This window comes from Mastomys coucha, unplaced genomic scaffold, assembly GCF_008632895.1.
Source record: "Mastomys coucha isolate ucsf_1 unplaced genomic scaffold, UCSF_Mcou_1 pScaffold5, whole genome shotgun sequence".
NCBI classification, from domain to species: Eukaryota; Metazoa; Chordata; class Mammalia; order Rodentia; family Muridae; genus Mastomys; species Mastomys coucha.
Genome location: NW_022196911.1, coordinates 31,445,413 through 31,457,709, shown reverse-complemented (window position 1 = coordinate 31,457,709; position 12,297 = coordinate 31,445,413). Strand labels below are relative to the sequence as shown.

General features: G+C 45.5%; 1 protein-coding gene across 19 annotated transcripts in view; it reads left to right on the top strand.

The window, feature by feature from the left end:
• The window catches only part of Tenm2 (teneurin transmembrane protein 2), a 1,239,808-nt gene that overhangs the window by 1,160,918 nt on the left and 66,593 nt on the right, over window positions 1–12,297 (top strand). For all 19 annotated transcript variants that reach the window (XM_031353724.1, XM_031353722.1, XM_031353721.1 and 16 more), the window contains 2 exons: window positions 4,631–4,841; window positions 10,485–10,604. In XM_031353724.1, coding sequence (XP_031209584.1) covers window positions 4,631–4,841; window positions 10,485–10,604 — 331 coding nt within the window. The remainder of the gene's footprint in view (window positions 1–4,630; window positions 4,842–10,484; window positions 10,605–12,297) is intronic.

Below are 12,297 nucleotides of genomic sequence, written 5' to 3'. Positions count from 1 at the left end.
TCTGCCCCTCTCCCTGCCTCTGCCTCTGCCTCTCTGTCTCTCTGTCTCTCTGCCTCTCTGCCTCTCTGTCTCTCTGTCTCTCTGCCTCTCTGCCTCTCTGCCTCTCTGCCCCTCTGCCTCTCTGCCTCTGCCTCTCTCTGCCTCTCTGCCTCTGCCTCTTAAATGCTGAGACCAAAGCTGTGTTCCACCATGCCCAACCGGATAGTCCAGTTTTGAAGGCAAATGAACTGAGGCTCAACAAAGTTGTTCATCTTCCCAAACTTGCATAGCTGGGATGAAGCCAAAGAAGAAGAAATCCAACCACAAATCCACCTGATTCCACACAGCAGGCTCTTACCTCTGACTCTGTGTGGGGGTGGGGCCTTCTCTGTTAGAGCTTCTAATCCAAAGAACTCACTCTGTATTACTAAATTGTCTTATTTCTTTTTTTTAAAGATTTATTTATTTATTATATGTAAATACACTGTAACTGTCTTCATTATGGGTGGTTGTGAGCCACCACGTGGTTGCTGGGATTTGAACTCATGACCTTCCGAAGAGCAGTTGGTGCTCTTCCCCACTGAGCCATCTCACCAGCCCTTATGTTCTTAATCAGAACATAAAATAAATATTTATGTTCATTTAAAAAATAAATTAAGTGTAATGTGGCAGTGTACAATTCTAGTCACAATACTTAAGAGGTGTAAGCAGGAGAATCAGGAACTCAGGGTCATCCTCAGCTACAAGTAGAGTGAATTCTGGGCCAGCCTGGGTTACGTGAGTCCCTATATCAAAACAACAGCAAAAGAAAATAACAGGAAAGTGATATTTTTTGAAGAGTCTTAGTGTGACTGCAATTAATTAATATTAAAATATAAATAAATAAATGGGCTCAATCTTGTTCCCAGAAAGATTCTTCACGCCCACATTTCCCTGGAAATGCTAGTTCAATTATCATATGATATAATACATGCATAGAAAAATTGGCCAAAGCTGTGATCTAGCCTCATTTCTGACAGAAAGCGCCTAGAACAGGCTCTGAGGCCACGTATCAGAGTGAACTGAAGCAGATGAGGACATGTGAGCAGATGTGTCAATACCGTGGGCCACCTGGGAGGTCCCACTTGCTGAGTCAGAATGAAGCTCCATTGAGGGTCACTGGAAACGTCTCCCACCACCACCTCAAACCGCCCCCAACCCAAGGAGGGATGGTGGGTGGAGACAAAGCCAGACAAATAAGTAGGTATATAAATAAATAAAGAAATAGGACAGTCATCAGAGGGCCTGTGGCTTCCCGCCCTGCTGGATGGAGCCGTCCTGGCCTCTCGGTCCTGAACCGGCAATTCAGAGTGGTTTGATTGCCTGCTTGATTGTTTGCGAGATAACTGCAGGATTGTCAGTGACAGGGTAATTTACTGAAGATTGCAATGTCAGACTCCATCCAAGGGGCTTGCTAGCATAAAGATGCGATTCTCGTGACTGACAGGCCACTGGGAGACTGAAGGGCCAATTTAAAGTTCACGGTGTGGTCGGAAAGTGTTGGGGGCAGCAGCCAGTGATCACACAGCATGAGGAGGTATTACAGGCATGGTGTATGCCACTGCCCTAAGAACTCCCACACCCCCAACCAGTGCGACCATAGCAGAGAAATGTAAATGTGTGGGAGGAGATCATTTATTTCTTTTTTTTTTTCTTTGTCTTCTGTTACTGCTGACGTGTTTAGACCGTCTCTTGCCATACTGAGCCCTCAGATTTAAAAAAAAGAAAAAGAAAGAAAGAAAAAAAAACTCAAAACAGTATCAACAACACAGGGGGGAAATTGAAGGTATTGGCAAACTTAGAAAGAGTGACGGCCTCCCAATGGTGGGGGTCATGGGGAGGGCAGCATGCTTGGTGCTTAATAGGAAAACTGTCTCCTGGTTTTATTTGAACTGGACGCATACAAGTACATGCTCGAGCTGGTACTATGGAGTGGGTGGTAAAAGTGCTAGAGGACGAAGAAGCCCTTCCCAGCTGTAGGAGGCAAGGCCACCAGAGATGGATGGGGCTCCTAATGGGAAGAGGCCGGCGACCTTAAAAGAAATCTATAGCACTAACAACAGTAGGTTTCTTCTCACCTGAGAAGCTTCTAGGCTGCTGAATAGAAGTGCAGATCTCAGCGGGTTATTTTTAAAACCTGAAGCCGGCGTTCTGTGTAGATTCTCTCTGTCTGGTACAGCAGTCCACGGACGTGATGTTCATGGCAGAATTCAATGCAATTATTTTTCCCCCTTTTCTTCCTTGTTCTGCCAATGGCCCTTGAATCCAGACTAAACAATCGGACCGTGGATCTGGGGCTATGTTCCTGGACCAGCCCTCTGCCAGGATGTTGTTTATCCTCCAGCACTGTTTCTGGGGCTTCAGCTTTTCTGGGCTCTGGGGAGCCTCACATTCAGCCAGCACACAGGGCTGAGCTGCTCAGAGCCTTGATTTCCAAAGTCTCTAAATGTACACCTCGCCTGCCTGTCCCCTCCCCCCCACCCCCCGTGTCTGCATTTCTAGGAAATTTTGTAAATCTAACTGTGTTACAAGGCACACCAGCAGCATTTGCCCACGCGGAAAATGAGAGGCCAGTTTCGGTAATTTAAAGCCAAGCAGAACATGCCACCTCCTAATTTGTTTGTTTCCTAAAAAGAAAGTAATGCATTAAAATAATTGTACATTAATTGCTAAATTACAGAGGAACTTTGGTGAAATTGCATATTTCAATTTCATTAGGGAAACCAAAGGGAAAGGGGGATGCCAAAAAAAATTACATTGTTGTAAATTTAAAAACCCACAGCCAGGCCTCCTATTCAGCAATCCCGGACAAGCATTTGCCATGATACAACCTGGGACTGGAGAGCACACTTTTAAGATGCTAATTATTCCCACATCCCCCCACCCCCCAAAACGCCTTGCTATCAAATCCAGGAGGGATCAGCTAAGTTATTCCCAAGCTCTTCAACCATGTGCCCAATCAAAAAAAAAAAAAAAAAAAAAAAAAAAAAACTCACTCTAATAGGGAATTCGAAAAGCGAACACTGCCCTGATCATTCTGGTCCCTCAGCCTTCTCTGACATGTGAAGAATGGCAAACAGTCATTTACTCATTCAACAAACATTTGTTGAGCATCCTTCTCTCTGCTGGACACTGAGAGAGGCATAAATGTCAACGTTAATAAGGCCCTGTTCGTCTTTTCACTGAATTTCTTTCCCCCGTAGGGAGGCAAGCATAAAGATGTAATTAACTGCCATACAAGGAAGTTAGTGTCATCAACAATGGCTTCTGAAATATATTGTGTGTTGGAATCGTCTGAGAATCAGAACTGAAGTACAGATTCCAGAACCTGCTCCTGGAGGCTGAAATGGGGAGGCCTGAGGCAGCCGTTGATCCTATCTGTGGCCATCTAATGCGAGCCATTCTTAGAGGACCTGAGATGCACAGAACAGGAGTGCCTAGCACAGCCAATCAGCTTGTGTTACTATAACAGAACACCATCGTGTGTGTGTGTGTGTGTGTGTGTGTGTGTGTGTGTGGCTTACACAGTAGACATCTGTTTCTCATGGTTGAGACTGGAAGTTCAAAGTCTAGGCTCTGGGAGGAACTAAGTATCTACTGATGGCCCCATTCCTTCACAATGTCATCTAAGGGCAGAAAGAAGGCTGGAAGATTCAACAGGGACCCAGTGCTTATGAGCTTAGTTACTAGGGAGCTTCCGGGGCTTTGTTCCATCCTGAAGCCCCCTTCTCGTTATGGTTTAGAACATCGGTGTGTAAATGGAAGATATGGACCATAGCGCATAATGCTAACATATCCAGGGGCACCACCAGGAGGGCTTCCTGGATTCAAAGGGTACCCCTAAACGGAGCTGTGTACAGTGGTTCCTCCTGTACATTGCCAGCTCCTTCTGGACAGGTACCATGACTCTGTGCTTTCTGTTCCATTCCCTGTATGTGGACAGCACCTCAGTGTAAGGAGCATAGTAGGTTAGTGAATAAGAGCGGCCCGGGAAAGAGAATAAAGGGTGGGAATCTACGAGAAGGGACTCACAGTGTCCTGCTCAAGAAGACAGAACGGAGGTAACTTCTTTTCCTGGTTGCCACACAATGCCATGTCCACACTTCCTTAAAGAGGTGACACTCACAGCACCTGGTTCTCCGTCTTGTCAACAGGTTGCTCCTTGGTTCAGTTGAAGAAGGTTTTCTCCAAGGGAGAAGGATCGACAGACTCTTTAGTGAATACATACCCAGTCTGCACAGGCCCTTGGGAGCAGTCTCTGGGCAGTTTTTATGCTGTGTTACTTAAAAGCAAAGTTCAGGGTCTTATTCCTGGGGGCTCTAATAATGTCCACTCATGGTAGCAAAAGGAAGGAATTTTAGGAAAACATAATAAAGCAAAGAAAAAGGACCACGCCAGAGAAACTGCTGTTGATATTCTCAGCTGTTTTCGTGTATCGTTTATCCTCTGGGTTGGGGGAGCTGCAGTTATACAATGCTTGCTGTATGAAACCTGCCAATCTAAGGCCCATGGGAGGCTTTGGTGGTGACAAATGTGTTAGCGTCTCTCAGCATCTCCAAATGGCTTGGTGCCATGCAGCGCTCTAAGCCTGGCTCTGTTTCTGCCCTTCCAGATGGCCTGGTGGACTGCCTGGACCCTGACTGCTGCCTACAGTCAGCCTGTCAGAACAGCCTACTCTGCCGGGGGTCTCGGGACCCCCTGGACATCATTCAGCAAGGCCAGACAGACTGGCCTGCAGTGAAGTCCTTCTATGATCGCATCAAGCTCTTGGCAGGCAAGGACAGCACCCACATCATTCCTGGAGACAACCCCTTCAATAGCAGGTAGGTGCCCTTCTGTGCCCAGGGGACCAGTGAGGTCCCCATTCCTTTATTTATTCGAGCAAAAGGAACTTCTCTGTCTTTTCCACAGGAAGTTCTCTGTCTTTTCCACAGGAAGTTCTCTGTCTTTTCCACAGGAACTTCTCTGTCTTTTCCACAGGAACTTCTCTGTCTTTTCCACAGGAACTTCTCTGTCTTTTCCACAGGAACTTCTCTGTCTTTTCCAGAGGAACTTCTCTGTCTTTTCCACAGACCTGTTCCCTGGAAATTGCCCTCGAGGCAACTTATTGCCATGGCTCATAGAAGATACTTTCTTCATGGAGGGATGCTAGAGTAGGGCTGCGGTTGCTCTGCAGGATCAGACTGCCTTCAGCCCAGAATCTCATGATGATACCTGTTGATTCTGAGCTTTGAGATGATTTTTATGATCCCTTCTTTTATGACATTTTTGTCATTATTTAAATCCCCTTTTTAATGCCTCTGAGAGAGTCTTTTGTGTGAGTGTAACTGAAAGAGTTGATTCGATGGAGTGTTTTTGAAAGCTGTTATTAACTTGATAACATAACCTATCATTCGTGGCATCTTAAAAGTCGAGGTAATGCCAGTTAGAGGAATGTGTTGAGCACCTAGGATGACATGGCATGTTGTCTCTGGTGTTCACGCAGCCCCCATGTAGGATGCCCTCTCGGGCTCCATTTGCTGAACCCAAGCACTTCTCTCCAAGTCCCCCATCCCTTCCCATTCACTTTCTGCTCTCAGTCAGTAATCTGGAGTTTGTGACTATCTGGAGGTCAAATTTTGAATATATTTTTGTAGTCAACTTGACTGTTTCATCACACCAGAGCAAGTCTTCCTGGAGAAGAGGGAAAGAGAAGGTTTGGCCACAAGGCACCCTCTTACTTCTTCCCCTCTGTCTTCTAGATACTGTGTTCATTGTAGGGCCAAGAGGAGAGCTAGCAAGGGAGGGGCCCTTTGCTGGTGTACATGATTGACTCCCTGGCCCAATCCAGAAGTCCAGGCATACGCTTCTGCAGCAAAGGTTAGCCTAGCCTTTTAGGGGATACCCTACCCCATCTCTCTGCTCTCTCATACGAAAGAGAAGAACTGCTTATTGGTTCTTCCTCCATCCAGACTTTAGGAGCATGAACAAGACAGTGATGGCCCCTTTGTATACCCTCATCTTATCCTCTTCCTTCTAACTCTTTTGGGTTTTGGGGGTTTGGGGGGTTTTGTTTTGTTTTTTACCTATATTTTCCTTTTTTACAATTTTTGGATTTTTTTTATATTTATGTTTACTTTAAGGGGTACCATAAGCATACATGTAAAGATCAGAGAATGATGACCTGTGGTTATTGATTCTTTCCTTCCAACAGATTGGTCCCGGGGTCAAACTCAGATGGTCAGACTTGGTAGTAAGCACCTTTACCTGCTGAGCTATTCCCTTATTCTATTTTTGACTGGCATGTAAAAATGGTGCATAGTTATAGGGTACAGCGTGATATTTTGATTCATGAATATGTTGTTTAATGATCAGAACAAAGGTAATTGGGATACCTGTCACCTTAAATATTTATCATTTCTTTGTACTGAAAACATTTAAAAATCTGCTTATGCCTTTCCAACATGCAATATGTTTGGTTCAACATAACCACCCAACTCAACTATGTACTAGAACACAGTACATGTTCCTCTTGCTAACTGTAACACCCTCTGCCTTCCCCCTTACTGTCCCTGACTCTGTCCTCATTCAGCTAGGCTCAAAAGTACCCCTAAAATAAGATGTTTACCTCACTTCTTCTCTTAGCAAATTCAAGAGCCTCTGACTTCATAGGGGATTCTATTGGAAGTCACTTCATTGGACTCTCGAGAGAAGGCATCATCTGGCTGGGACCAAGTCCCCATCCCGGATCCTTTGAGAACCTAGAAAGTTGGGATGCAGAAGGCTGAGCAGGGCACAGCCAGTTCCGCAGCCCTGCAGAATCCTTCTACAAAGCTACACAACCGCAGTCACGGGCAATTCTGTTGTTTACATATTTATCTTCTACCCTGAATCCCACTCACTCTATAAGCCTGACTGGACTAGAAGGAAAGAAACCTAGACTAGCATGAACTTCATGACTGTAGGCCAGACTGGCTGTGAACTGACAGAAATCCTCCTGTCTCTACTGCCCAAATACTGGGGTTACAGGCATGCACCATGGTACATCACCTTTAGCAGCTCCTTTGAATATGAGAGTTCATCAGGTCACTTTAGGTCCTGATTTTACTAAACAGAAATCAGAAAAATAAATGATGATATAAAAGCGATTATAACCTCAGTCTTCTGCTGCCCCACCCCCAGCTTCTCCTTGAGCCATACTGAACACAATAATCTCGTCTTCTTGATTAGCAAGATTAGAGCATTGCTATATAACATGTGGTAATGTGACCATTTATTTTAAAAGAGGAATGCCAAAAGAAAGAAAGAAAGAAAGAAAGAAAGAAAGAAAGAAAGAAAGAAAGAAAGAAAGACAGAAAGAAAGAGAGAGAAAGAGAGAGAGGGAGAGAGGGATAGAGGGATGGAGAGGAAGGAGAAAGAGGAAGGAAAGGAAGAGGGGGAAGGGAAAAGGAAGGGATGAGAGGGGAGGGAAAAGACAGAGGAAAGAAGAGAGAAGCAGGCACAAGTCTCTAACCAAAATGGAGAGAAAGAAAGAAAGAAAGAAAGAAAGAAAGAAAGAAAGAAAGAAAGAAAGAAAGAAAGAAAGAAAGAAAGAAGGAAGGAGGGAGGGAGGGAGGAAGGGAGAGAGGGGAAGGAAGAGAGAAGAAGGAAGGGAAGGGGAGGAGGAGGGAAAGGAAGGGAGGAGAGGGGAGGAAAGAGACCGCGGCCTGAGACAGTGCCTGTTGTGTGCCTTTTCATTATGAACACAGTTCTCATGAAGACCTGGGACTGCCTTGCACTCCCCTATGGCTTTTTGGTGAAGTTCGTGCACTTGCTTGGGCTGTCACTACTGTTACAGTATGCTCCATGCTTTTCCTACTTAGCACTTCAGTGTCGGGCCTCAGTCAGTCGCTTACCGGATACTCTCCTTTTTATATTTCCCCCGTTCTGCTACCATCCTAACCTTCCCACCATGAGCTACCACTTCTGGGAGGTATCCTGGGGAAGGGCCAAGATACAGTGGAGTCAGCAGGGGCTCCAAAAATGTGTAGTGGTCTGGAGCAGCACACAGACCAGAGTGAAGAAAAGACACTTTAGAGGAAGCTGTTTGGGCATTTGATGAGGCAGCTCTCTCGAACATCTCTGTGTAGATACATAATTCAGAAGGACAAAATAGTCCTCCAAGACATGGGGTGAAGTTCAGTAAGCGTGTGAAGCTCAGTGCATTATCGTCTGACAAATAGTGAAGGGCAGAGCCAGGAATGAAGAAGAACTTAATTCAAGACTTCTACAAAGGCGTTTCCCTGGATAATGGCAGACAAAAATAACCAAGATGCTTTGGCTCCACCACTATAATTTATGGAGCAGACCTCACTATCTAGATAATGTGATAATTGTTACACATCAATAATCATAAATAGAAATGAACCGATAGCATGTCTTCGCTGAGTCTTTTCTGTAAGTTGGCTGCCTAGAAACAATAGGACGCTAGCAACAAGGGGGAAGTGGAAAAACAGAGCTGGGGAAATCGCAGATAGTTGAAACCCCTTCCTTCTGTGTAGCACTCCACAAAGCCTTATGCTGTAGGGTGGATTTAAAAGAAATAGCTATGGTGGAAGGAAAGAAGGGAGAAAAGTCCATGGTGGGATGTACTTCCAGCGTTGTTTTTCACATCACCAGTGCTGTGAACCTTGTGGTCATCAACACAAAATCAACACTGATTTTCAAACAGTGGCTGGTAAGGCCTTCAAGGAATCTTACTCAGAGCTAAGAAAATGGAATAGAACAAAAGAATTATTTTCATAAATTAGCTTTCCACTTTCAAAAGACTATATAGCACTGTGGTTGGAACCAGCTAAAAGTAGGACTCACTTGTTAGGCAGCCAGTGGCAGACAATGAGAGCTGTGAGTAAAATGGTCTGAACACCCCCAGATCATCAAAGAGTTGGAGCTGAGCAGTGGGGGGCATGGCTAATAGAAAAAGATGCCTAGGGACTGCATCCCTCCTGTTTTCAGGACATCAGGGATAGCAAAGGAAGTGGGTTCCAAAAATCTTTGACAAGATTCTGGCAAAGAGCAGGTCAGCTCGATTACCCAGTCCAGGAATCGGGAGTGTGCCCAGGAACCTGGGAGTCTCGAGAGCTGTCAGTGCTCACCAAATGTCCCCAATCCCCAAGGCCAATGGGAGAGCTGAAAACTAGTGTGCTCGGCTCAGAGCTTAAAGCAAATACAGAGCTTCGGATGGCCCTGCTTCTTCATGAAGACAAGAAGGTTCGGGGAGAGAGGATGTGCGTTTCTCCAGCTTTGGGATTAGTATACAGCAAAGGTTGAGCATCCCTAATGTGGAAAAGTCCAAAATACTCCAAACCCCAATACTTGTCACACACCAGCGTGACACTCCTAGCACAGAATCCCATCCCAAACTGTCTTATGCACAAAGTCATTAAATATACTGTATCAAATTGCCTTCAGGGCAGGTTTATAAGATGTATATGAAACATACATGAATTGAATGTTTAGACTTGGTTCTTATCCCCAAGATGGCTCATTATGGATATGCAGATATTCCAAAATAGGAAAACAGAGATACTTCTGGTCCTAAGTATCTTAGGAAAGCAAAGTCAAGCCTCGTTGTAGCTACTCTTGGCTTTACAGGATTTCCCACATAGCTGGAAGTTGTGATTATTGAGCAAATTCTAGTTACTGTTGTCTGGAGAGAGAAGAGTATTACATAACACCAGAGAACGGGAAGGGATGAGATTTCAGCCTCTCTTCTCTCAAGACAGCAGGATTTTGATAGGAGGGAACTTCATAATTGTATGCAATCAGATTCCAAAATATTCCCAACACACACACACACACACACACACACACACACACACACACACACCTGCAATATTCTCTTTTCCTAAGGTTCTTATTGATTGTAAGAAATGTTGCTCTTTGAGGGTAGCAAACCATGACGTACATGGGGAGCCTTATTCTCTGCTCCTCTGAACTTCCTGAAGTCCCAGCCTCTAAGAGAAGGGTAAGATGGCCTTGCTCCAAAGCCAAATTAGGAAATGAGCAGCCAGATGGGGAAGCTCTCATCCAGGCATAATACACTCCGTGCCAGGCCAAGGCTCACACGTGAGTGATGAGGAGCTGCCTGAAGCTCAAACCAAACAGAGCCAAATGACATCAAGCAATGGAACAAGGCCAAGGCTAAAGGAATATGCCCAGGAGACACCACTGCCCAGCCCAAGAACCAGGTATCACCATCCAGGGATTTCATCCTAGAATATGTTCTTATGCTTAGGCAAAACCATTGAGACATCAACCCTTTGGCCTTCACCCCTTGGTGAGATGTGTAGCCAGCATTCAATATTGAAGGTCTTCCCTGGTCTAGATCCCAGGCAAGAATAAAGAAGCAGCCACCGCAAGGAAGAGAATCATAGCAAGGCTCTTATCTCTGTTTCCCTGTGTGTACCTCACACACCCATGTTTTTTTTTCTCTCTCTCTCTCTTAGCCTGGTGTCTCTGATCCGAGGCCAAGTAGTAACCATGGATGGGACTCCCTTGGTGGGTGTGAATGTGTCTTTTGTCAAGTACCCAAAATATGGCTACACCATCACTCGCCAAGACGGCACGTAAGTAGCTGTGTGTGACCTGTACCTACCCACTATCAAGTGTGCACACAAGAAGAAGGAAAGTATGGGTGGCTTGTAACCGAGTAGTTACTTCTAGTGTACTGGAGTGGCCACCTGCCCAGACCTCTAAGGAAATCTCTCCCCCTCACCCCCCAAGGCATGTCATAGCTGTGGGTATGGCATTCTAACCAGAAAACAGAAAGGACAGTGATCCAAGGTGGCTAGCAGCCACCATCCTTCTTTTGTCGTGTCAGGTAACTGCTGCTCCTTGTGTGCCAGGGAAGATAGGATTCTAGAAAGAGGAATAGAAGGTGGCTCTGAGAAGCTAACTCCTATTTTAAATCAAAGGTAGCGCAGGGTGACAGGAATCCACACGACACAGTGTCCTGCGGCGCTTTCCTTCTGCTTTTATCTGCGGCTTTAAGAGTTGTGTTATTTTCGCTACAGTTTTGAGGGGGTGGGCTGTAATCAGAGAAGTCTAATTAAGTACATTTAGCAGTCACCCTGCTGTGTGAAGAAGGCGACCTCCCCCTATTATCTTCTGATTGGGAACACGCACCCGTTCAGTCCCCGCCAAGATGAAAAGCTCCGTGGCTTCCTACATCCACTGGGCATAGAGTCAAAAGTTACAGAAAAAGAAAAGACATCCATAGAAAGGGAGAAAACACCCACTCTGGACTGAACACACACACACACACACACACACACACACACACACACACTGCACACGCTCGCGCCATGTTCTCTTCCAAAGGGAGAGAGAAACTGTCATTGTAAATCTGATGTAAGCTCTTTCTGTAAAAATCAGAACTCTAGAAGATCATGGCTGCTTCGTGGGGAAAGAACTGATTCCTCTGTCCCTCTGATAAAGAGTCTAGCCTTCTTTCCAAGGTTTTAAAGTAGCCACACAGCCAGTGAAAAGAAAATTACCAGCTCACAGCAGCCCACACTTATGCCTGTACAGCTCTAAGAGCCCAATGACTCTCAGCCCCTGGGTGATATTGTCTCATCTCCCTACTAAACACACTGTGAGCTAGATACCACCCAAGCTGAGCAACACAGAACTCTGTAGCATGACCTTGGCAGTGGCCTGGCCCACTGGGAACTGGGGCTTACTGCTGCTGCCCTGAATTGCAAGAGAATGTTGTACTGTCCAGGAAATGACCACAACTCAAAAGCCACTGAATACTGAATGTGTCTTGCTTTCATGCCATTGAAAAACTGTGGAATAGTTAAGTCAGACCATTATCAGCACTAGGCTGTCTGCGATTATTAGTGTCTTGTGCACACACTTTGTTGCCAAGTTCTTTAGAAGGCACTAGGATGACAAACATGCCCTAGGCAGAGAGTCTTTGGCCCTTTTCACCCTTAAAGGCCAGCATCTTGCTGTATAGCCCAGGCTGGCCTCAATTTTATGAGGATTCTCCTTCCTCAATCTTAGAGGGTTAGAGGGTTAGGATTACTCACGTGCCATCATGCTTGAAACCAGCATTCTTCCTTGGTTTCTGCTTTTTGGCTGGTGGGGAGGTGGTTATTTTGTTTCCTGGCTTATTTTGGATGTGGGCTTTTATGGTACTAGAGATCAAATGCTAGACTTTGCCATGCTAGGCAAGCATTCTATCACTCGACTATATATCTAGCCTCCTCAATTGTTTGGGGTGTGTGGTGAGGGTGTGTGTGTGTGTGTGTGTGT